Here is a 27155-nt window from a genome sequence, read left to right as displayed (position 1 = left end):
TGCTGTGTTTTTATCAGAACTCTGGGGGGAGGCTAGTCCCCAGTCCTGCCTCTTCTGCCAAAGACCCTCCTCTTCTGGGTATGGAGCCGGCCCATGACCACATATCAAAATTAATTAAGTGGCCCCCCGGCAAAAATTATTGCCCACTCTATGCTATACAATATTGACCTCCCATGGTTCTGCAAATTCTCTAGTTTGGCACCCATGACGTCCAAAAGTTGCTGGACTAGAAAGGTTCAATCTGTAGCAGGAATGGATGTACACAACACCATGGATTCTAGCTTTCTTTTAGGCCTTCCGTGGTTTCCATCTTAATCCCTTTTGTGGATGATTTTCTTTCCAGGAAGCCTTTTCTGTGCAATTGTTTTGACTAGGTCTGCACAGTGCTGAGTTTTTATGTAACAGGAGCACTGACCTTGTGCATAACTGACCGCCTAGTCACTTCTATTAAATAAAAGTCATTAAGTGTTGAAAATGGGGTTACCTGTAATGCATATATATATTTAAAAAGTTCTTTCGCACTAGGGGCTACATAATACTCTTTACATCAAATGACCTCAGAATATGATCCAAGGGTGAAAAATACCATGTCAAAGCAAATCCCTGCACACCATGAGTTTTTACAGAGCTCTAAGGGTCTATCCCAGAGAATCATGGACACTACAGAACCTTCCTGAATGGTGGAATACATGCACCTTCAGAAGAAACATACATTTTGGTTTCCTTCAATTTCCCTGAATAAAAAATATGTTGCTTCCAATGTACAACTCAGAAAAAAAGATCTAGATGCACAGTTTTTCTGAGAGCTATGGAAGAGGTGTTCAGATGAACACTCAATCACACATTGATTGTTCATCCAGTTGCTAAGCCCATGCCTGCACAGAGGATAGCGTTAGGGGTTTGTTTCTGCTTCAAATGCTTTGTTCTGTGTAGCAACACAAAATTGGCTTCTCAGTCATTATTTTAGGCCTAATTTTGTCCTTACAGCAGTTTGTATTAAAATGTTGTGGTGAACATATCCACCTTTTAATTTCTTTTGGTGGTGACATGCCCTGTTTGTTTGGTTAGCGTATAAGATGTCTTTCATTTCGTGTAGACGGGGCCATTTGTCGAAAAAAAACCCAAACCCCTCTTTCACAAGACTACTTATTCCTCATAAATTGAGGTTTACAGGGTCTTGAGAAAGAGGGTTTTTTTTCCGACAAATGGCCCCGTCCACATGGGGGTTTTTATTGGAAAAACCTCTTTAGCAAAAAGAATCGGAAGAAGATATGCAAATGCAGTGTAACCATAGCCTCCAAGTGCCATAGACTTCTGCAATTCTCTATTTCAACTGCTTTAAGAAAATAAGAAAATAAAAGCTGTAATGTTTTGGTGTTGTAAATTATTGTGCTGTCCAATAAACAGTTACACTCCACTGAAATGCTGCAAGAGAGTAATTAATTATTAATTTGTTGGCAACCGCAATTTAATATTGCCTTATAATGTGAATCAGTGACAAACTTCTCATATTGCAGGATTTGGGAAATATCTTGCAAACCATAAAAGTGATAAAATCTTCAGGCAAACAAATTGTCACATATGTAAAGTTCTTGTCCTGTGATGACAACATAGTAGAACATTTAACCAAAAAAAATCTCCCAAAAGCATAAGGTAAGCATACTTGTGTAGATTGCAATGAAACAGTAAGCATTTTGCAGTATTTTGATGTACTACAGTATTATTGTAATTATTCTACTAACCAGTGCAACTGAATATTTTCTATATTAACCCAGCATACAACCCTTACAAACTCAGTTTTTGACTTTTTACTGTGAGAAGAAATATACAGTGCACAAAGTTGTGTTAAAAGTATTTACAAAATACAAACTTTGTGATTTTCCCTTTTTGGAGTAAAAATAAAGTGCTAGAAGGATGGTCTCTTCACTCAACCATACACCTAGAAAAGGGAAAAAAGTTTACTTATTTCAGATTACTCTTGCTTTGCTGTCAACTTAAAGAGAAATCATTTTAAAATACAGTCAATTAAAAATGAGTTTCAAGAAATTTCATATATTACACACGCCTGAGTTTCTCTGCCAGTTGTAGATGTAGAGTCCTATTTTCCTCTGTTAAGGGACAGATTGCAAATTGTTCACTCAACAGTGCACAGGTTTTTTTTTTTAAAGTATTCTCAATGAAGCCAATGGGACTACTCATGGAAGTAATTGCTCACCAACATGAGCACAGTATTGCGAACTCTCATCACTTTATTGTGAATCCTGTAATACTTGGTGCTTTACTTAAAGTCCCAACGCTGGGAAGCCTGTAATTTTGTAAGAATCTCATGTTTCATAAAATAATACATTTCTAGCCCTCATGATTGCAGAGAAAAGCTTAAAAAATGTAACCTAAGTGTACTTTAAAGTCAAGATCCAAAAAGCAAATATTTCCACTTTGGTTTAATCACTAACATACAAATTATCAATATTATCGCAGTATTTTTTAAACCAGTCTCATGATTTTAGGGGGCTTGACTCCAGGTGTTCAGGTGTCTAAGCTGGCAAAGAGGTTCAAAGTCTGTCCCTCTATGTTTCTCTCTCTCCTGCTACTGTGAAATGTTCTTTCACCATTCATAGACATTAGGTAAAACAATTTCAGAGACAAGCAAGATTCTTAAGCTGATGGTGTCTTTTAAAAGGGAGTACAGTAATTCCTCCTTTAACACGGTAGATACATTTCAGAACATGATTGTGCTAAGTGAAAACGTGTTATGCGAGGTCAATTTTCCCATTGAAAATAATGGAAAAGGTGGAGGTTGCTTTTCAAGCGGTGGGGAATGGGGAAACCCAGCTGTCGGCCTGCTATCTGGGTCGGAGGTAAGGGAGCAAGGCGTCCAGCAAGAGGGGGTCTCTGGGGAACGGCGTGGCGAGCAGTGAACCCTCCACTGCTTTGAAGGGAGGCGGGAGAAGCCCCGTGCAGCCGCTGGTGACTGGCCAGCTGGGGAAACCCAGCTGCCGGCTTGCAAGCTGGGTGGAGGAGAAGGAGCAAGGCGTCCAGCGAGAGTGAGTTGCCGGGGAACAATGCGGCAAATCTTCCGCCACTTTGCAGGGAAGCACCGCACAGCTGCCAGCGACTGGCCGTCTGGGGAAACCGTGTTATTTTGGGGACAATTGTGTTGTTCAAAAACATTCCCCCACCAAAAATAGTGCTATTGCGAAAACGTGTTAAGCGGGCACGTGTTAAGCGAGTAATTACTGTATTAACTGATTGATAAAGCAACAGATCAACCAGTGATTGATTCAGTGACTCTAGTAACGACCCAATAAACTGACCACTGATCACTGTCAACTCGGGTACTCCAAAAGAATGAGATGAGTAAGAAGAGTTGAGAGGAGAGTTTTTTCTGTCGATCCCACACAGTGTGGACCCTGCTGTAACCTACATCAATTTGAGTTATGCTACTAACATAACTCAAATTGTGTAGCTTAGCTCAACCTGTCCTGGTAGTGTAGACCTGCTGTAGCGGAAATACGGAAGACTATTGTGAAGTCGAGGAAGTTAGGTGGTGTACCACAATCATTTCTTTTATGCCTGCATCTCCTTCAGGCCTGGATGCTCTAGGCAGACATTTAGGCTTATTATTCTTTTGTTATTCTCAAAGAGTTAGCTGTTTGCTCAAGATAGTACAGTGTAGGAATACACTGTTGACTTTCAACAAGTTCTGGGACAGGTCCCAAGGCCATACACCTGATATGGGAGTGCAGGAGGGCGTGGAAAGATCACATAGCTATCTTTGATGAATGTTTTACACCTGATAATGCTAATTATCAGGCCAGGGAAAATATGCAAAGTATCAACAAGCTAATTATTGGATGTGGGAAAATATGCAATGTATCAACGATCTTGTTAAGTTCTAAAAACAACAGGGGTGATTACTGTAGATCCAACACTATATAAGTGCCAGGGATATTCCTAACATTGGAATCTCGGCGTAGACCAAAGCAGCAGACAGTGCTATGCACTGGCCACTGGGATCTGTCCGCTGTCCTTCTCCAGGGGGTTCCCAGCAGCAGAAGGCACATAGGTATTGCATTTTATTCTAAGATATGCTTAGACTTAATAAGTATTGTACTTTCTTAATAAGCATTGCATTTTATTCTAAGGTTTGCTTAGGCTTAATAAGCATAGTATTATTTTAGTAAATATTGCTTTTTATTTTGAGATTTGCTTAGGCTTAATAAGTATTCAATTTTATTCTAGGATTGCTTCATTGTATTTTACTTTAATATTAAGCATTGTATTTTACCCTAATATTTGCTTAGTAAAATCTTTAAGCTTTCACCCAATTTGTGTGCTTATTGCCTCCGAATCCCTTAAGGGAAGAAACATTGCCTCTTGGCAATACATCTGCCCTTACAAAATAAAAAGCCTTGCTAAAAGAATTAATTGGAAGAGAGTAGCAGAGTGGTCTTTCTTCAAATATCTAATAAAAATAATGCTACAGCCTGTATTTTTGTCTCTCTTTAGGATAGGGGCTGAGAGCGTTTACATTAAAGCATGGTCTACATGAGGATTTCGGGGAGGAGGGGAGGTATAATAAATATGACAAGCACTAAAACCCAAGATTCATTCCTTGATCAAATGGCATATGACATAGTGATAATAAAGTCTGCATTTGGCTTAGACTGAGCAGACCTTCTCTAGGTCAGGGAAAAGCAAGCATTAAGAAACCGAGAGAAAAGTTCCAAGGCTATAGAAATCCTCAGGAATGTATTTTAAAAGCCTTTGGTAGATACATGCATGTTAGCGCCGAGAAGCTCTCATGCTTTACATTACATTTTGATATTCCTAACTAAAAAGTTCATCATACTGAAATGAGATATGGATTTAAAAGTGAACTGAAATTGACCAGATCCATTGAACTACACAAATGGAAAAAAATAGACAGTGAGATCATTAGTTAGCACACTGCAATAAGTTGGAAACAGAAGGTTGGCTTCTTTAAAATAATTTATCCACAGGTTAATTTTGATCTGTTTGAAAGTATTTACCAAGGCAGCTAAACTATCAGCATAGCATTGATAGGACAGCAAACTCATGACTGTCTATCTAGAGTAACTGCAATGGTATGGCTGAGGCTGTTCAACTTCGATAAAATAATCTCAAAACTTCCCACATTTCCTGGAAGTAGCATGTATGAACCTCTAGACATGTGGTGCTAGAGGTATTTCTGAAATCTCGAGAACACATATGAAAAACCTCTTCATTTCAAGAATTCTACATTACATCAAAGAAATGGTTTCAATTCATGACTGTTGAGAGGCAAATGTTTGGTCGAACCACCTCTTTAAATCACAGAAGACCAGTATTGCTCTCAATAAAGTCAATTCCCAAATTTCCATTGGGCTACAACAGGCCCTGAATCTGATTCTAATGATTATTACCCATTAAAAAAACCTTTTTCTTTCTGATGTGTGAAATTGTAGGCCTCAACACAGCCTCCAAAATTTAATCGTTAACTTGTAGGTTATTTCACATGCAGGTTTTTTACACTGACAAAGTATATAGAGGATATATAAAATTCAAGAAGAAGTTTTTTCACTCTGTGCTCAAAATGCAAAACCAGAGAGAATTCAATACCTTTTGAAAACATGTTGGTTGAGAAGCCCTCCAGAAGCATTAGCAAAATGGATTAAAGGTGGAGATAAAATGATTATATGCTACAAAATTAAATTGAGATAGTAAAATCAAGGGAATTGAAAAAGCCTTATAGATAATAAAGGCTTTGTTCCTATTTTAAAATACCATTTTTCTTAATGTTTTAAAATATTTTCTCATTTTTTTTAAATCAGGCACATAAAACAATAGATCATAATATTCATTGTCAAAACTGCAAAATAATCATACTCCCATACTTACAAGTTATATCCTTCTGGGTCTAAACTCGTGTTATGGCCAATGAAACAAATTAGGGCTGTCAGGAAGCAGCACTTTCCTTAAGGTACATTTTGTCACTATTAGGGATCAATGCCATTAAAAAAAAACAAGAATGTTCAATGATAAGGGAGGCTTTTATATTGGTCACTTACCATCATGCTGATAATGATCTGAGCATCTTTCCCAACATCTCTTGTGTTCAAACTTCCAGATGGTGAACACTACAAAGGAGGCCACTTTCTATGAGCTCTAGATTGGCTCTTGACTTCCAAACTGTTGCAGCTCAGCCCTTTTCTACTTATTCTATTTCTTCTGTGGGTACAACTATCTTCATGTCCCACTGATGTCATCATTCTTTTCATATACAGGTGTGTTCACAATTCCACTGCTTCCACTCCGCACTTCTTAACTCACTTCTACGGTCAGTTCCAAAGTACAGTATGTAGTAGCAACACTAGCAACATTGTCTAGCAATATGTACTTCAGATGGCTGAGAGATTAGATTATGTCTAAAGGAGGAATTTGCCTAACTAGTTGGAGACCGATGTATGGCACAGACTTCCTACTAAGAAATATGCTGTATCAAATCCTAAACAACATCCTATTGGAGCTCCATCCCAGCCATTTCTGGATAGATGTCTCCTTATGCTATCCCATCACACATTTGTAGTACCGTAAATGGCAGCATTTTGAAAACAGTGAATAGTTAATATGCAAATTTCAGTTCAGAAACGATACACAAATTTATAGGGGAAAATGAGCATTTAGGCGTATTTGGCATTGATTTGTTACATATATTTTCATTTATCTAAACCCATATACCGGCTGACAACTGAAGTAATTCCTTGTAACTTAGCTTTTAATAACACAAGACTAACTGCTTCATCAACTTTGACAGAAAATTTCTGTAACTTGGTTGACTGAATACAGCCCAGTTTCTCAGGTTTACAGAAAGAAAACCAATTTTATCTCTATTATAACCTTATGAGGCATGTAGAAGTAAGGGACATATAGATGCTATCAAAGGTAAAAAGAATTAACATAATTTGAACATTCAGATTTTGCTTTTAAACATCAATGTAACTAATTTGGAATAATATCAAGCTATTGACAATGTCAAATTTAAACACCATAGTTAAATATGTTTAAATTACCTCCAACACATGTGGCTGAACATGGAGTAAAACCAATGTATTCCCAATCATAAATCAAACTGCTGTCTTCCACCCGAGAAAATTCTGGGGTGAATGGGACAGGATCACTGTCACAGGATGCCTGGTGACATATTCGTTCTGTTTCAGGTTTGGGGTCTTCACATTCCTCATCGGGGAGATCCATTTCAGTTTGAGTAAACGTGAGAAGAACACGGCACTTCACATCTCGCACCTGAATGCCTTGGCCACAAGTAGTACTGCATGGAGACCAAGGCTCTGGAATAAACCTGCAAAGAATCATAATGCCACAATTTAGAAGAAAACTGAAGGAAAAATTGGCACTTGATATGTGTGTGCACATGTATGCAGAGAGTTCAAATACTGCTACAAAAAATTAATATAAAATGCAACAACATAAATATGGCCAAACGCTAATAAAGGATATGATGAATAATATGGGTTATACTGAGATACAGTTTCATAATAGATCCAAAACTTATCATTAAACTCCAGGAATACATCCTCTTCATTTTCTGCCTGCTCACAATTCCACATAACTAATCTAAAGACAACAGAAAAGATTGCAGGGGAGAAGAAAAAAAATCACATGAAGCATGTTCTTTACAGTCTTTTCATAAAAAGAATAATATTTGGGTAATATTAAACATACATAGAATTTTAAAAAAAAGACAATACCTAAAAGGGTAGCTCAAAATTCCTGGAGTACTCCAAAGGGTAAGCTGGATATCTAGGTTCATATGTTGAGGTACAGTAGCTCTCAAGGCATACAATGTCATACATATGCCAAAAGCACATATGCATTGTATTCACATCTCCAAGAAGGATTACCAAAGGACATAATTGTAATGAGATTTAATAGATAAAGTAAAAGGTACTTTTTCAAATATTTCCACCTCCAGTTCAGAACATTACAGGATACTACTTAAGATTTCAGCTTGTACTAGGTCCAACTTTGATGAAGTGATTAACTTGCTCTGTGGACTATCACTTTCCTCAGTGTGTCTTTGTGCTCCTGATTAACTATAATTACATTTTATTGTACACATCTCATTAATATATGGACTAGAGTGTAAAAATATGTAATCTTCCATTACTTCAGGGGACGTTATATCAGATACTAATGTTCAAAACTAGACCATTACAACAGGTCTGAATTCCACAAATCATCTTGGCTGGATTTGTGGATTATTTGACAAGTTAAATACATAATAGCATAGGCCATTTTTAAAGGGTTGAAACACTTGAACAAAATATACAGATTTAAAAAAAATGTTTCCAACTGGAGAAGGTCTACATGAAACAGTGACGAGAAATAAAAACATTTATTTATCATAATCTAAAATATCAGGAGGATCCAAATTAGACATCTGTTTTCTCCAAAAGCTTTTCCTCCTCTTTCTTTAGTTAAAAAAAATCCATTGCCCTGTCGCAGAGAATTTTTTTTTTTTAAATTTAAAAGCATCTAGTTATAGAAGACTGAGACAAAATCATTGATGTGTTTACTCTAAGGCTGTGTGTAGACTGCATCCCTCTGCCAACAGGAGGATGCAAATCAAGCACTTCGGAAGTGCAAATGAGCCCGGGATTTAAATATCCTGGGCTTCATTTGCATACTCACACTTAGGCGCTGTGCCAATCACGTACTCTTTTGAAAGTGAAAGTAAAGTGTAGCTGCGGTTCTGTCAACAGCGGGGGGGCTTTTTCAGCAGACTCTGTACTCTTTATTTTTTGAGGAGTACAGGATCTGCCGGAAAAAGCTCTCCTTTGTCAGCAGAGCCGTGGCTACACTTTACTTTCGCTTTCAAAAGGGCACGTGATCGGCACAGCGCCCAAGCGTGAGTATGCAAATGAAGCCCAGAATATTTAAATCCCAGGCTCATTTGCACTTCCGAAGTGCTTGATTTGCATCCCTCTACCGGAAGTGGGATGCAGTCTAGATGTAGCCTAAGTGTAAACAACATCTACACAGCCTCATTGATACTGGTGCTCAAACTCAGTGTTGCTAACTTTGAAGAGTAGAGTTTGTGGACAGATTACTATGTGAATCCATCTGCCTTCTGCCACTGCTGAGAGAGGCAAGAGAACATAGTAGTTATTCTGTAGACATTGTCTCACTAGGCCTCTGGGCTATTTTCCAAAGAGCAAATGCTGTGGAAAAGACAGCGGAGTGAGTCTTTCCCCTTCTCTGAAAAGCACTGGCTAATAAGAGTTAGGAAGAAACTGATCATCCCTGCTGCCTACCTTAAAATGATTTTTCAAAGTTGTTAAGAAATTAGGTGGTTTTTTTGGGGGGGGAGAGGGGATTTTTCTGACTAGAACCACCTCAAACTTTAGCCTGATCTTTAGGATGCTAGGTGCAGGCAGACAGGTGTGGAACACCTTCGGCTCCAATCGAAGTCAACAGGAATGGAATGTGGTCAGCACATCACAAGTTTGACAAATTTTAAGTGCACTAATAATCTTCTACAACTGAAGAATATTGCCAGAAACCAGTTACAGGTGCTCATATACTGCAGTGACACATATACAGACACAGATTAGTTGTCCATCCAGTCCAGCAAGTTGTCTTGACAGCAGCCACCTATTTATAAGTGAGAAATGCTTTAATACGCAGCAATGGGAAAACCTGCTAACAAAGCATTTCTCCATAACCTCAACAGCTAATTTACAGTCCAAAGGAAGCCATATAAAATATCTATATCAGGGTGGCAATAAAATGGAGATGATTCATCAGAGTTAGCCCTTCGTGGACCGCGGTCACTACATTTAACTGCACTTCTACAGGTACAGGTATTCGCAGCTTCCATTGGCCAAGAATACTGATCCCCAGCCAATGAGAGCTGTGATATCCCATATCTGCAGAGGCACAGATAAATATGGTGATGTGGGGACCCACCAAGGGCTAATCCTGGCAGACCGGATCTGGCCCATACCTGATCTAGATACTTATGTCAAAAATGGCCTTGTTCCTCCAAAACAATAAAGCATGTGGTTAACTTCTAGCACTTTAGTTGTCCCTTGAAATCAGCATGACTATAACATGTTTAGAGTTAAACAGGTGCTTATGCGCTTTGTTGTATCAAGGCAATTGTGCATAATACTTTGACAAAATTCTGATCTCATCTTTCATAAAAAGAACCATAGCTGTGTAATGTTACATATATGTAGAATTTACACACACACACACACACACACACACACAAAAACCCTCAGAATATTCTAAGAAATTATTCTAAGGACTTATGTCAGGCCTATATTGTACTATAGGTTTCTTGTTGAATATTAGTGCATGGGATTTCATAAGGTTCAAGATAAAAATTTAAAACATGGGTTTTAAAATTCTACCTTGTCATTTGTTAACCCAAATCCCATGATTGTACAGTTACTGAGAACAATACCATATTACAGCAATTCTTATCAAGTGGATGACCTCATAAAAGGCAAGTTGTAGTAGAAATAACTAAAATGAAGTGATTGCTAATGGAAACTACTAGTACAAAATGAGTGCATATAGCTGACTGGGCAGCATGTAGAGTTCTGGAAACAGGACAGTACTCTGTCTAGATCTTGAATTTGGATCAGGTACCAGTTTTGTATTAATTAGCTAAATTCACAGCCTGAAGTGGAATTATGGTCATTTGCTTTCAATGTCTGACTGAGGTTGTAAAAAGGAATAATCCACCAACATCAGAGGACCTATATTTTTCACTGTGTAGCATATGCACTGTGTAGCATGTGCAACATATTGAGCCCAATACTACATCTCCACTGAAGTTAATGGCAACTTTGCCTTTGACTTCATAGGTAACATGAAAAGACTGAGTTTAGATGAGGATTAAGTAGCATCAAAGCCCCTCTCAAGTTATTGTCCCTTACAAGCCATCAGGTAGTTTACAATGGAATGCTTAGGATTCTGAAGGGTTTTTTTGAGGTCATTAATGAATTTCATTGACAAAGCTCCAGTTTTTAATATACATTCATAGGCTGTGTCCTCTTAAAATAAGGAATAAGGGATCTTTCGGAAAAGGCTTTATTTTCCGAAAGATCCGCGTCTAGACTGGCGCTTTTTTCCAGCAAAGCTCCAAGCCAGAAAAAAGCAGCAGCCATGTTTATGCAAATGAAGCGGAGGGGATTTAAATCCCCGCTTAATTTGCAATTGCGATGTGTCTAATTTGCATCCCTTTTACGGAAAAGGGATGCAGTCTAGACACAGCCATAGTGTTTTACATGAATATTTAAAAAAAAAATTCTGCCAAATCACACTGAAAAATCTACTTATACAAGACATGGGAGGCCTCGTTTTCCATTGCCTTGCCGTCTTGTGCAATCACAAGGGGGATAAATGCTATTATTATTATTTGGCACACCTTACACAAATGTAAATGACCAAATGCAAACTGCAAGGCAGTGGAGATCCAGCCCATCAATCATGTTCTAATATGGAGGAAACGGGGTGTTCAGCAGCGCCACCTTGGGATGGCTGGGAAAAAGAAGCTGTGATCTAAATCAGTGTTTCTCAACTTTTTTATAAAGTACTCCTTTAAAAAAAAAAAGTACCCCCAATACCTACAGTTTTCAGACACACATTTTTTTTTTCTACCATTGCAACACATTTGTTTAAACAACTTAATCATAGCCAGGCGGGTGATGAAATTTTTGGGTGTAAAAAGTACAAAAATAATAAAGCGCTGCAAAACTTAAAATAAAAATTCAGTTTTCTCCAAATTTCAGTTGTGTTGACATACCCCCCAGACTTCTCCCAGGTACCCCTAAGAGTACTTGTACTACTGGGTTGAGAAACACTGATCTAAACTACTGATGAGAAAACTAGTTGTCCATACTCAATCTTCTCTGTGTCTCAGAAGACTTGGAAAAACTGACTTCTCTCACTTTACGTTTTCCCATGCCTGCACTTTCTAATTTGGGTTGGGACCAGGAACACCAAAATCCCTTAAGAAAGGATCTTCCTTTGAAATTTCTAGCCCAATTTTGCAGCTCCAACGAGACTGGATAAAGTTTGCAGAAGCATCCAAACATTTGTGGTTCTGGGCACCACATTTCAAGAAAGATGTGGAGAAATTGGAGAAGGTCCAGAGAAGAGCAACAAAAATGATGAAGATCTAGAAAACATGGCCTATGAGAGAAGACTGAAAGAATTGGGCTTATTTAGTTAAGAAAAGAGAAGATTGAGGGGGCACATGATAGCAGTTTTCAAGTATATAAAAGGATGTCAAAAGGAGGAGGGAGAAAAATTGTTCTCCTTGGTCTCTGAGGATAGGACAAGCAATGGGCTTAAATTGCAGCAAGGGAGGTTTAGATTGGTAGGGTTGCCAGGTGTCTGGTATTGACCCAGACAATCCGGTATTTTTGCTTCCTGTCCGGTAAAAAAATTCAGAAAATATCGGACACCTAAAATGTCCAGTATTTTCTGATTTTTCCCCCCTACTAGGAGGCAAAAATACCGGATGCCTGACAACTCTATGACACACTCAGCAACTGGGTCCAGCCCCCGGCCCTCCCGCCAGGCCCCCCGGCATGCCCCTGCTTAGCTGGTTCCGCAGAGGCTTGTCTTGTGGCTGGAGCAGAAAAACAAGATAGCCACCAGCAAAAGAAAGCCTCTTCTTAAAGGGGCCATGATGATTTTTTTTTTTTTGCTCAATAACTGTTGTCGGTGTCCTTTTTTGGGGGGGGTCAATAACTTTGGTCTCCCCCCCTTTTTTCCCCCTCAACAGAATTTTTTTCCCGGTGTTTTTTTTCTGAGGGGGGAGGGCGTTCGGTATTTTTGGTTAAACCATCTGGCAACCCTATAGGTTGGACCAGGGGCAGATGACTGTTTTGCGGGGCCCCAGGCAGCGTAACTCCCCGGGGCCCCCCCTTTGCCACGGCGCATGCGCCGTGACGCCATGCGCATGCACGGTGGTGCCACAGCGCATGCACGGGGCTTTTTTAAGTGCGGGGCCCGGGGCGGCCGCCCCGTTCGCCCTGCCCTATATTCGTCCCTGGGTTGGACATTAGGAAAAACTTCCTCAGTGTCAGAGTGGTTAAACACTGGAATAAATTCCCTAGGGAGGTTGTGGAATCTCCATCAGTGGAGATATTTAAGAGCAGGTTGGATAGACATCTGCCAGGGATGATCTAGACCAGCTCTGGGCAAAATATGGCCTGGGGGCCGGATCCGGCCCACCAAGCCACCGGATCCAGCCCGCAGACCACCCTGCCAGGACCCTCAAGTAGTAGCTGCCACGGTTTCAAACACTGACTCTGAGGCTCTCTGCTCTGCAGGTAGGGGGGTGGGATTCATGCTATCTCCCCCCTTCCTGCCCAATCCTCAGCTATTGGCCAGAAACAACCTGCCAATAAGAACTGACCTCAGCCAATTGCTTAGCTACTATTATCTGGAAATAGCCAGCTAATCGGAGCTGAGAGATTGGCCTGAGGGACTGGGGCAGTGCAAGCCAGAGTTGAGAGCCACATGGAGGGAGCTGCCTGCATTTTCAAGCAGGCTGGGGCTGTAGCAGGCAGGGAGCCCAGCCTGCGTTGGGGGTGCTACAGCTGCTGGCCAGGAAACACTTAGGTAAACTCCTCCCAGGCAGCGCCTGCCTCTGGCACCCCAATCCCTCCTGAACCCCAACACCATCCAAATCCTCTGCACCTACACCCCCTCCCTGACCCCACACCCCAATCCCTTGACCCAGGTCACAATGCCCTCCTCCACCCAAACAACCTCTCAGACCCCACCAGGGACAGTTGACCATTTTGCGGGGCCCAGGGCAGAATAATCTTGCGGGGCCCCCCCTTTGCCACAGCGCATGTGCGGGGCTTTTTGAAGCGCGGGGCCCGGGGCAGCCGCCCCGCTCGCCCTGCCGTATATCCACCCCTGGACCCCACACCATCTCCTGAATCCCAGCCCCTTACCCCACCTGCTCTTCTACACCCAACCTCCAACCTAGACCCTGCATCTCCTCCACAGGAAAGTGCCGCCCTTGACCATTTTTCCAAAACCTTTCCTAGTGGCCCCCACCAAAAATTATTGCCTACCCCTGATCTAGACAGTGATTGGTCCTGCTGTGAGGGCAGGAGACTGGACTCGATGACCTCTGGAGATCCCTTCCACTTCTATGATTCTATGATTTAGGTGCTTATCTGAATATAATCTTTAAAACATGGAACTCCTGCACATCAGTGAAACACTCTTTAAAATCCAGAGCTACAGATTCTATCTTGTTGAGTGGTTACATACTAGTCAAAGTACATGACCAGCTTACTCTGAAGAGGCTGTAAGAAAGTCTGAAATACATATTCTTACAATAAAAAGGATGCAAATGGGAGATTTTTTAAATGCAATGAATACGAACCTTCAAGGACCTCATCACATTTTAGTTTTAGTAAGTGCAATTCTATACAAACCTAGAGTACAATTATTTTTGATGATCTCATGTTGCTAAGAAAACATACCAGCTTTTGAAAGCTTTCTAAATTTATCCTCTATTTCTCTAAGTTATTAAAAGAAAAGGCAGCAGAGGTGTCTATTTCTCTAACATATTATTAAAACAAAAGGCTGTGAAATCTTGCTGAAGCCTCACTGCGAATCCTACTGTAACTAAGAAGGCTCATGGGAGAAACATTTAAAATAATGATGGGTATCAACTGTCATCACATTCCACAACTAAAAACTAAAAAGGTCAAACCTACATTTTTCTTGGCCTTGCTTTATAAGCAGTCATTTTTAAATTTTCCTAATAATAATAATAAAAAAGCTTTTGAACATTCACCCTCTATGTAAATTCAGGACACCAGTCGTGGCAGACCACAGCAGCAGAGATATTTGTCTTCCTGGTTTGGCACATCCCCTATTTGTCGGATTTGAAAACACAGCTGCATTTATTCTCTTATTCATTATCAACTAAAATATCGCCTGAAGACACAAAAGACAACTGTAATAAAAGGATGAACTAGGAGCTGAGATTTCATGTTGTGGTTTTAATTTGGATGTCAAAAGAATAAATAATATTAAATGTGGCCATGTATCAAGGAAATTGTAAACCCTATGCTAGTTAGAAGTTGTCATACTGTGTCACATATAAACTACAAAAACAAAGTTAAACACACTATGCAGGAGGGAATAATTGTTACTATTCACTGTGGGGGAAGTAACAACCATGTATTACAATTTTCCTTTAGACCCTATGCTTTGACACCCCCTTTCTCCAAAAGCTTATTCCAGCTGGAAAGGATGAGATCAGATAGAATACAAAATTCAGAAGGTGCTGCAGTTTGTTGTGATGGCAAGACACTTTTCATGTGACTGAAGGGCAAGCTGAAAGAGAATGAAGGCAGAATCATTCCATTTTGCTGGAAAAGGAAGCCGCAGTAGCCAGTCTCAAGGACTGTTAGGAATTTGAGCCCATACTTAACTGTTACAATGCAGTACTACATATAGTAGTCTCTTTAAAATAAGGAGGATAACTGGGAAGTGGCCTACTACAGTTAACTACTTTAGTTCAAGTTCAGCTTTACTTGTGATCTATTTAATGGCTTGTGAGTTCTGCTTACCTGCCAGCCTCCTCAGAAGAATACGGCAAGAACAGGTCTAGCATCCTAGCGTTGGTAGGAGAAAACAGCAGCAAAATAAGTAGATGAACGGGGGATCTGACTGGGTTAGTAGAGCTGGGTCCCAGGAGAGCATAGAGTATTCAGAGTAATTTTCCTGACGACACCAGGAAAATTAGTAAAGAGGTGTCACTAGTGGTTAGGGGCTAACATGGCCATTTGGACACAGATCCAGACATTTTTGCTGTGACGATGGTGGTCAGATCCTTTTAGATGAGGTATGGTAAAGTGGTTGAAAGATGAGTGGGAGTTAGGTCTCCAAGATAGGAATAAAGATTACTCAGAAGGGAAGATCAAAGGCAGGAGAATGAGGATGCACTGAAAACCTAGGTAAATGCATAGGCTGCATCTTCACTGGCATGATTTCGCGCAAATACTTTTAACGGAAAAGTTTTTCCGTTAAAAGTATTTGCGCAAGACAGCGTCTATACTGGCATGTGCCTTTGCGCAAAATACTTGCTTTTGCGCAAAAGCATCCGTGCCAGTGTAGACGCTCTCTTGCGTAATAAAGCTCCCATGGCCATTTTAGCCATCGGGCTTTCTTGCGCAAGAAATTGATGTTACCTGTCTACACTGGCCTCTTGTGCAAGAACACTTGCGCAAGAGGACTTATCCGTGAGCGTGAGCATCAGGCTATTTGCGCAAGAAGCACTGATTTCATACAGTAGAACGTCAGTGTTCTTTCGCAAATACTCGCGGCCAGTGTAAACAGGCGGCAAAATCTTGCCTGTGTAGACGCAGCCATAGTGTATTTTAGAAGGCGGGGTAACTCAGAGGATATTGAGATCTCTAAGCTGAGATGACTTGTTCCCACTACAGGCAGTCCCCGGGTTACGTACAAGATAGGGACTATAGGTTTGTTCTTAAGTTGAATTTGTATGTAAGTCGGAACTGGCTCCAGATTCAGCCACTGCTGCTGAAACTGACCAGGGGCAGACTACAGGAAGCTGGAGGCAGAATTGCTCTGCCCCCAGCTTCCTGGAATCAGCCACTGATCAGTTTCAACAGCAGCTGAATCTTGAGCCTGGGACAGAACAGCTGGGCTGCCAGGTAGGTCCCTGCAGGACCAACCCGGCAGCACCCCAGCTGCTCTACCCCAGGGTCCACAACAAAAGCCTGGTCTGCTGGGGGGGGGGCGCCCCCCCCCAGCAGACCAGGGACACGGGGAGCAAAGCCGCAGCGGCGGCGGGGTGCTGCGCCTCTGAGGCTTTCCTCTCGCAAAGCCTCAGAGCGCGGGACCCCACCGCCGCTGCGGCTTTGCTCCCGGTGCCTCTGGTCTGCTGGGGACCGTCTCCAGCAGACCAGGGACACGGGGAGCAAAGCCGCAGCGGCGGCGGAGTCCCACGCCTCTGAGGTTTTGCCAGAGCAAAGCCTCAGAGGCGCGGCACCCCGCCGCCGCTGCCGCTTTGCTCCCGGTGCCTCTGGTCTGCTGGGGACCCCTCCGCCTCCCCGGCTTTGCTCCAGGTGTCCCTGGTCTGCTGGAGACGGTCCCCAGCAGACCTGGGGCACCCAGAGCAGCTTTTCTCGCCCCAGAGGTCGAGGTGGCAGGACCGCTGTGCTCTGGGCGGTCCCGCTGCCTGCGAGCTCCGGGGCGAGAAAGCCCCGTTCGTAAGTGCGGATCCGACATAAGTCGGATCCGTGTAACTCGGCGACTGCCTGTAATGTGTTCTTTGCTTGTTCTGTAGGGATATCACAGTGAGAAACCTAAGGACCTGGAGAGTACATTAGTTCTTATCAGCGTATTCCACCACACCTGATTATGCATGGCCAAAGAAGCATTTCTTTATTTTTTCAGGCTGAATCCTCTTCAGAGACAATTTCACACCTGTCCATTCCCAGATGTAGATGCTGAACATGAAGAGGCTCATTCAGCTATCATTACTACCTTAAATAATCATAGTTCACACACAGACATAACCTCTGCATTCATGGCCACCAATTTAGAGAGCAGGGTAACCACTCACATGTAGTAAACACTTGGGCATATATGTCAGTCAATGAAAATTTTCTAATGGCAACCAGTATATTACTGCATGTTAACAACTGTTCGGCAGAAGTTTTCCTTTCTGAGCCAGTGCACGTGTCAAAATACTTTATTACTCTTGATGGCACCTGTTAATATGTATGAGCCAAAAGAAAGAATAGATAAGCAGTAGAAGAATAGTTAAGCAACAGAAGAAAAATAAGTCAGGGGCCCATATTCTGTTCTCACGTGCAGTGGTGTAAAAGCTTGAGCTCATCTGAGCAATTTAAGATTTACATAAATTATAAGTAAGAGCAGAATTTGACCCAAACACAAAACATTAGAGTGAACGCTTTATGTAAATACCTGCTGGAATTAAAAAATATGAAGGAGATAAGCACCACCCACAGTTATTCTGTATACAGATGATTCTATGAATGTTCATTGCATCTGAGATATGAATTGGAATATAGGGGTGTGAACAGAGCTGGACTCCAGGGAATGTCAGTTATGCACATACAGTGAACAAAACTATTTCTCAGCCCCAGGGTCGAAGTGGTGGATGGCCCAAATAACATATTTTGAATGACTCAGACAATTATAGTTAACTGACCTCAAATCACTAGCATGGTTTGTAATATTTTGGTGCGGAGGGTCAAGGGAACATGTTCCTTTCCAGCAACATGCCCTTCTCCACCTCCAACACAATCATTACCTTACTGAGAGTGAAGGAATAGTTAGCTTAAAACAGGCTACATTTGCTTTACATCATCTGATGACTCTTCCACAACGGGGAAATCCTGAACAGCTTTCAAAGCCAAATTAAGGTCTCCTTTAATTGTTCTGTTGATAGCAAGCCATCATTATGATCCATATAGTCTATACCACTCAGGACAGCTGTTCCAAAAGCTAAACTGTCAAGATATAAAACTAGGAATAATAACCCACCATAGCCTAGTCCCAAAGAGCATCAAATGCCAAATCCATCTGCATGATAACAGGATTTCCAAATGACTTTTACAACATAACAGAAACAGTTTTTTCCCACCCAGAAGAGAAACTTACATTGGTTCTTCTGATGCTGTTCTAGTCTCTTCTATTTCTTGAGCTTGTTTGAACCAGGGCAGTCTAGCTTCTATAGGACTTTCTTCTAGTACGGGAAACAAAAAGCACAATTCATTCCATCAGATTCAGAAGCATTTAATATATATTGCATTAGTCACTTCATCATATTGGTTTTTACACAGTACATTGAATGAAGATGGGCCCAAAACAAAAGCCCAGACGCAAAATTGCTTTTTCAAACTCTAGAGAAGTTTGCAACTGAATCTGCCCATAGGTCCATCTCTGCAATTCAAGCCACTTTTTCTTCTATCAGAGGGGTAGCCGTGTTAGTCTGAATCTTCAAAAGCGGTGAGGAGTCCTGTGGCACCTTATAGACTAACTGAAGTGTTAGAGCATAAGCTTTCGTGGGCAAAGACCCACTTCGTCAGATGCATGTAGTGGAAATTTCCAGAGGCAGGTATAAATATGCAGGCCAGAATCAGGCTGGAGATGATGAGGTGGATCCAATCAGGGAGGATGAGGCCCACTTCTAGTAGCTGATCTGGTGGTGTGAATTCCAAGAGAGGAGAAGCTGCTTTTGTAGTTAGCGAGCCATTCACAGTCTTTGTTTAATCCAGAGTTGATTGTGTCAAACTTGAAGATGAACTGTAGCTCAGCAGTTTCTCTTTGAAGTCTGGTAGCCATCCTGCAGCAAAAAAACTTCAGGACCAGACTTCAAAGAGAAACTGCTGAGCTACAGTTCATCTTCAAGTTTGACACACAAGGTGCCACAGGACTCCTCGCCACTTTTTCTTCTGTTATCCCACACTGTGATTTTGGAAATGAATACTACAGGTGGGATCTCCCTGGTCCCGGACATGGAGTTTGCCAGACTAGAGGAGGTCGAGGCTGCCCATCAAGATGTAGGTACTGCTGCCAGCAGGATATGTGTGCCCTGCCACCAGCCCCTCACCGCACTAACTCCAGCTGGGGGCCAGCACCCTCCACCAAACTATAGTAGCCATCTGCCCTGGGTCTATCACACAAGTCACTGAGTTTCAATAGCACGTCACTGCACTTACTGTTCATTTTACTATGTAAAGCTTACTGTTGAGTTATGCATACTCCCAACAAGGTTTTCAAATAAATATGAAAAGACAAAATACTTCCAATCCTAACGTTCAGGGTTGAGGATTGGTATAGGGCACAAAGAAACTTACCAATATATTTACCTACTTATCTACTGTTCTTATGAAATAGGAATAGAATAGGAAACATTACTTTTATATCTTCTCAGACCTCTTGCTTTTCATTTTCTCTTATTTCCCTGTGCCATCTTTTCTACATTTCATTCCTCAATTAATTTTTAAAGGAAATTCATTAACTCATGTCATTAAGCATTTTAAGATTATTAAAAAAATAAAGTGGAAAAGAAAGGAAGAGGAAAGAGAAATCAGCATGAACATTATTTAAGGCTCTTCCATGTTGCATGCAGAATTCTGTAGCACAAGCTGTAGACACAGAGGAACAAGTGTCATGATTACATGCCACAAATAAATCTGTGAGCTTGTCATGTAGGTTATCAAAGTCACAAATTCTGTGACCTTCCAGGACCTTTGTGACTTCAGCAGCCAATGCAGCTGGTCTAGGCACTGTCTGAGCAGCTCCGGCAGCTCCTGGGCCAGTCGTACTGGATGCTGCTGGGGGAGTCATGGGCCACCATGTTCCCCTCCCCCAGCAGCCACAAGAGTTTGTGTGTGTGTGTGGGGTGCGGGAGGGGGTGTTAGGGCTCAGGAGGGGGTGAGGGCTCTGGGAAGTGCTTACCTGGGGAGCTCCCTAGAAGCAGCAATATCCCTCTTCCTTAGCTCCTGGGCAGAAGCATTAACAGGAAGTTCTGCACACTGCCTCTAACTACACACACTGCCCCTGCAGCTCCCATTTGCCATGGTTCCCTGCCAATGGGAGGTGCAGAGCTGGTGTTCAGTGTAGAGGCAGTGTACAGATCCCTCTGGCTATGTCTCTGCCAAGGAGCTGTGCAAGGAGGTTGTTGCCTCTTCCAGGGAGGTGCAGAGCCAGAAAGGGAGCATGCCAGCTCCACCAACCTTTCCCTGTTCAGCACCAGTGGGGATCCAAGCCCACACATAGCCATCCACCTCCAGTACCAAAGTGCCCCGTAGGACACCTCAAACAGCATGTATGGCACCTCCCAGGGTTTATAGTACAAGTCATGGACAGGTCACGGGCCATGAATTTTTGTTTACTGCCCATGACCAATCCATGACTTTAGCTAAAAATACCTGTGACTAAAACACAGCCTTAACTATAAACTCTATGAACAAACTACTCTCCTCATTTAAAATGTTATTGACAATCCTCCAGCACCTAATATACTGCTCCCACTTCTACCTATTTAACTTATGTATTTAAATTTAGTGAGCTTGTTATTTTCATTACATGTCATCAGGTAAAAATATCACTCAGATACCTGTTCTATCACCAATGTCAACATCATTTCCTTTTGCTAGCACTGAAACAATTCACGATAAATGTGAGCTTCTGACGCTTCTCAGGGAGGTTATCAGGGGCTCTTTACTTCTGTTAACCAAAATGCAAAACAACACACGAAGATAAAGTTCCAGTTACCTTTTGGCTTGCAACATGGTACTGGTACGATACACTCTTCCTTTATGTGTAGCTTAAGTTGTGGATTACAGCCCCCAACGTGCTGGCCATGGTGGTCAATACATAATACCACTCGGTAACGTAAGCCTCGGCCACAGGTCACCGTGCACTAAGAGAGATGATATAATAATCTTACTTTTAAAATATTTTTAAAATATTGCCATTCATAAATATTAATTCTGAACCTTTAAGATCTTACCCAAAGCCCACTGAACTAAAGTGGACTCTTTTCCTTGACTTCAGTGGATGTGGCATCATGCCTTAAGTGAAAAAACTATAATAGCTGTTCCATCAGATTTCAAATAAACATTATTTAAATCTAACCTTGCTTTGTCAAGTGACCAAAGTATATTAGTAATGGCTAGGAATGGATAGCTTATACCTGTAAAGACTTGGGAGGGTGTCTTTCTCGGTTCTGAAAAGCTTTATCAGGACAGCTATGGTTTATAAAGGAGCTGGGAATCTACTGAGAATAAGCTCGCTCACATGTTTAGTGGTTTTTGGTTTAAACTGAGTCAGAAAAAACATTAGAATGTTTCTCCAACTATATTGCAGTGACCATGTCAGATAACTAAAGCCAAGATAAATTGGCTCTATATTCCTGTTACTATAACGAAAAGTGAGAAGGGCGCTTGGAAAATCATCCATAAGTCACCTCTCAATTCCCAAACAGCCATGCTTTTGGTAAATTATCTGCTGTGGTAGATTATGTCCATCAAACAGTGGGAGACAAAAGTCTTGATTTGTAATGAGATGCTCACTCTGATGTTTTGGCTATTATTTTGCCTCCACATAAAGTTGCAAGCACAGTTTTGCAGGCACAAAAACATGCATGCATTTTATTCTACAGAGATATCATACTTCAGGAATTGTAAGCTAAATCAGGTAGACACTATATACTTCCAAGTGCTACAAAATATGCCTGTGATTATTTTTGCCTATAATTATGACTGCACAAAATTAGAGACTGCCTTTCAAAATTAGGTACAAATAATTTTTCAAATTACCTGAGACCATTCCATAGCTACCCACTTAGGACAATCAAATAGATTACAAGTTTGCATGACTTTGGGTTTGGGGGCATACATGCATTTCCATTCTTCTACTTGTAGTATCTCTCCATGTATGGTCTCCTCTACACAAACAAAGCTCCTCCGCTGAATTCCACCTCCACAGGAAACAGAACATGCAGTCCAAGGATTATGTTCCCAGCTAGGAGAAAACAACAACCAAAACCCAAATACGTTAAAAAGAAAGCCATCTATAAAGCACTGCGAAATATTGAAGCCAGTCTTACTTCCACTAAGATGAATGGAAATTTTGCCACTGATTTCAAAAGGGGGCAGAATCAGATCTATTTTCTCACATTTGTACAAAAATGTATATAGCATCAGAAACCTATTTTGCCCTTATTTCAGGCTCCCTTTGTCCTATGTGACAAAAAGAAAACACAAAGAAATGAACTGACATGACCAGGTAAGTTTTCTGAAGTGTTTGCACCTATGAATTGTTAAAGCAGGAATACCATGTATTTGATTATTTGAATTATTATCTATTATGAAACAGCATAACAAAACATGTTCCACACTTAGTCTTCTACTGTACAGGATTATATGGAATTTTTCATTATTATTATTTGGTTAGTACCAACAATGTGCTTGAGCAGGGGTGGGCAATAAGCGGCTTTGTGGTTCAACAAGATTAGCACCTGGCAGGCCACCAGGTACATTACTTACCTGAATTTCTGCAAGCATGGCCACTCGCAGCCCCTGCTGGTCATGGTTTCCTATTCCTGGCCAATGGCAGCTGTGGGAAGGAGTGGCCTAGCCCAGCCCATACTACTTCCCACAGCTCCCAGTGGCTGGGAATGGTGAACTATGGCCAATGGGGGCTATGAGCAGCCGTACCAGCAGATGTGCAGGAAAATAAAGCATCTGGCAATCTGCCAGGGACTAACCCTGGTGAAATGTGTCTGGCCTGTGGGCTGCTTATTACCCACCCATGTGTTTGAATCTGTATAAAAAAAATAAAAGACAGGCCCTGCTCTGAAAATTTAACAGGCCTAGATAAACATACTGAAGACTGAATTTGCTGTGACATATGAAGTGGGGATGACAATAAAGTTAAAAATTTTCATTGGTTTTCTCTCATAATCAAAGCACAAAATACACATTTAAGCATCTACTCTTTCATAAAAGACAGTGAACAAATCTTGAAGACATATTCAAGGATATTCCTGATTTAAGTGCATCATACTCTATGAATTACATGCCACAAGACCGCAATCTTGGGCTCTTCCTGTGGCTCTTACACAGCCTTGCTCAACCCTTCATTTCCCCACCCACTCACCTCCACAAAGAAACCTGGGGAAAGGGTTTGGTCCTGCATCTTGTCTTAAAGCTCATCACACATCTTGGTTTTGGCAAATCAAGGCAGCAAATAAGTGAAAAGATTTTCCTATGGCCAGTCTAAAACCTTTAAATATCACAACTGCAGTGGCTCAGAAAAGAACTGTGAAAAATTACATCATTTATGAATGATAGACTCAGCAAGTACAGCAGTATCCCACCTAAATCAATTCATCAAGAGTAACATAGGTTTTGTAAAGGAAGTCATAATATCAGAGTAGATGGAGGAGAAGCCTATAAATCAAAGGCAGACGTTAGTTAAGTACTACCTACTCCCTACTATACAGAAGGTAACTCAAGAACACTTCCTATTTTTAAATAATTCATTAAACTGTCTACAAGAAACATATCAATCAAGTTCAAACACTAGAGCACAGACTCAATTTTAAACATACAAAAACCTCCTTTGAACTTTAAATGTTGGATACATGCTCAAAAATGGAGAAAATATAGCTGACTGATTAAATCCTCATTTCACATTACCTGAGGGGAAAAAACATTTAGAAAGTCACAGTTATACTTTTTACTGTTTTACCTAAACAAATGGCCATTGTTAAAATCAACTCATTTTATTTGAAAATATCAGGAACTAAAGAGCAATTAGCTCTTCAATGAGTTAGCAGCTCATAGATTCATAGGCACAAGGCTGACTGTACTAGATGTAATACTACTCTTAGAAGTGTTTATAGCATAAAGTTTTATAGTTGTTTTTCTTTATCTCATCAGTTTCAAACACACTCCAATTCCCATATTCTCATGAGCATTTTGAAGATGGAGTGAGGTCCAGGGCTACTGGGGGGAGGAGGGGAAGTGCCGTGGGCAGGCAGTCAAGGAGACACTTTCCAGAACCCGCAACTGTCAAGGGATCCTCAACAGTCCAACAAGTCTGAGATATATGGAGGTGTTCCAAAAACCTTAAAAGAAAATTTTTATCCTGGGAAATTTTTCTGTTTATTTCAAAGATCTCCATCTGTAGAAATATTTCAGTAGGACATTTACAGCTTTAGCCGCAAAATAACTCTTTCAAGAGCTTGCAGGCATCGTGACTTTCCCACAACTTTCTCATTTGAATGAGAAAACGTTGGTGAATGTCACAGGACTGCAAAGCAGCCCTGCATGTGGCCTTTGCATTACTTGGGAGGTGACTGTAGCTCAAGAAGAGGAAGCCAGTAAAGCTTTAGGGAAGAGCATCTAGAGCACTTTGTTTTATACCTGTGATGTGTGAACAGCCATGCTCAGCACATGCTCCGCTCAGGTGAAAAGCATAATTAATGAGGAACATCTGCAATGACTTTACAGGCAATAAGTACAGAGTGCACAAATGATACAATTGCTACATTATTTAGCTCCTGATTGGGCCAGATTTACCAGCTGGTGCAAGACTGTGCAAAGTTGCCAGATGTTTCCACCCGTGCCCTCCTTAAGTTCTGTTATAGAAGGGCAGCTTTCCTCTCCCACTGTGGCTCTTTAAGAGCGCTTCCAATGAAGGCTAGAGAAGTGATACATTGAATCAGCCTGAACTAGCCTTGTTCTCACCCCTTCTTTAGTCAATACCACCAACTTTTGGGTGTGTGCTGGCTGCTTGCTGCTCTCTGAGTGGTCGTGACTGCCTTAAACCAACAAAACCTCCAGTGAGCTGTCACACACAGGGATCGGGACAGCATGTGCTGGCACTGACCTAGAGTGATGTGAGCCCTTATGTCAGGGGTGGGCAATAATTTTTTGCTGGGGGACAATTAAAAAATTTCTGAAGTGGCCATGGGCCGCACTGGAAGGGGCGGGGCCCCAAGCAGAAGGGTCGGGGCTGGGATACTTCCAGGTTCCTCACCCACAGACCATAATTGGTCTGGGGGTGGGGCAGCGCCTTTACCTGCCTGCCCCCTCTTCTCCCTAGGTGCCCATGCCGCTGACTGGGAGGAGACTGGGAGGTCAATCAGGACCTGGGGGCGGGGAAGTGTGCAAAGTTTCCTCCGCTCTGTCCCTGCCCTGCACAGCGCTTAAAAGCGCCATGCACTCCTGCCAGAGTGGAGGAAACTTTGTGCACTCCTCCAGCCCCCAGGCCCTAATTGTGCTGGGAGCGGCGGAACCGCAGGGCCTCTGCGGGCCAGATCCACCCACTTGGCGAGTTAAATCCGGGCCATGGCCCTTTTGCCCACTCCTGCTTTATGTGCAGTTTTTCATGCTTCAAATGAGAACAATTGTCCATGCTTTCACCCTTGTTATGACCTCAAAGGACAGTGCTGAACAAGCTCTACAGGCACAGTACAGCACAGAAAGGAAACTAAATCTTAATTCCAACTGGTTTCCTAATTCTGAGCAACTCAGAACACAAAGCACTGATGTAATGAAATTGTGTCACAGTTAACACAGGGACATCTGCAGAGTCTTGAAGCAGAAGGAAAAGAGGAAAGGGGAAAAGATAGGAGCAGGATAATCACAAAACTTCAGTACTAAGTCACAGGGGAACACATTTCCACCTATCTGACAAAGCCAAAAACCATCAGAGAACAGCATATCCTCAGTAAATTATCAAGTCAATGGAGCTATGACAATTTACCCCAGTTAATGGAATCCTGGGAGTTCCACTAAAGCAGTGTGTGTATGAACATACAGTATGTAGGAATAAACAACAAAAAGAACAGAAAAGCAATATAGTTTAAAAAGCAAATAATCAATTTCCAGAGTGCCACGTTACATGAATAGTTACATAGTGTTACATACGTAACACATATTTTGTTAAACCAAAATATATCTTCACATAGAACTGTATGAATAAATATATGCATTTTAGAGGAAATTTTGCCAAGCTATTACTTCCTCACTAAGCGGTTATGCACTTAACGGGTTTTTATTGCAATAACAGAGGTTCCAATCCTACAAGCATTTACATTACAAATGTAAAGTGCTTTATGTAGGAACAGCACCATTCAAGTCACTCTCTGATTTGCTCTCTAATGCATAAATTAGAAAATCAACTACCATGACAGTATGCAAAGACAGTAGATAACATTCCAAGTTATGCAGTGATAAGTCTTTGCAATTGAATATTGAATTTCTGGTGAAAATCTCATCCTAATGCTGACCTACATGTTATATAGTCTCCATACATACCGAGGCAGAGGCTGGAAGTGATCATAGGGCATGATTTCTTTAAATCCATCACTGTCAATAAAACAAATATAGCATCATTATATCTCATATCCTAGATGTTATTTGCCCTATATGTTATGCACAATGATGTTAAAACGTGAACAAATCCCACGATGAGATCAGAATCTTCCTGCGGAAGATGCCGAAAAACACTCAGTCTAGAAACTCCTTAATTCATTCCACAAAAATGGAAAAAGCTCAAAA

General features: G+C 41.4%; 1 protein-coding gene across 6 annotated transcripts in view; it reads right to left on the bottom strand.

Moving 5' to 3' along the window:
* ADAMTSL3 (ADAMTS like 3) overlaps nt 1-27155 on the bottom strand; it is a 395806-nt gene that overhangs the window by 78556 nt on the left and 290095 nt on the right. For 5 of the 6 annotated variants that reach the window (XR_012895741.2, XM_006139251.5, XM_014581638.4 and 2 more), the window contains exons 12-16: nt 26913-26963; nt 22401-22605; nt 21355-21502; nt 18733-18817; nt 7074-7360 (exon numbers count right to left, since the gene is read on the bottom strand). Coding sequence is in view for 5 of the 6 variants with exons in the window: in XM_006139251.5 (XP_006139313.3) it covers nt 7074-7360; nt 18733-18817; nt 21355-21502; nt 22401-22605; nt 26913-26963 (776 nt within the window). In the remaining variant the exon portion in view is untranslated. The remainder of the gene's footprint in view (nt 1-7073; nt 7361-18732; nt 18818-21354; nt 21503-22400; nt 22606-26912; nt 26964-27155) is intronic. The other variant, XM_075897127.2, reaches the window with a different exon arrangement.

This window comes from Pelodiscus sinensis, chromosome 14 (assembly GCF_052426305.1).
Source record: "Pelodiscus sinensis isolate ZL-2025 chromosome 14, ASM5242630v1, whole genome shotgun sequence".
NCBI lineage: Eukaryota > Metazoa > Chordata > Testudines > Trionychidae > Pelodiscus > Pelodiscus sinensis.
The sequence above is the reverse complement of the archived record's forward strand: the minus strand, read 5'-3'. Positions and strand labels throughout refer to the sequence as shown.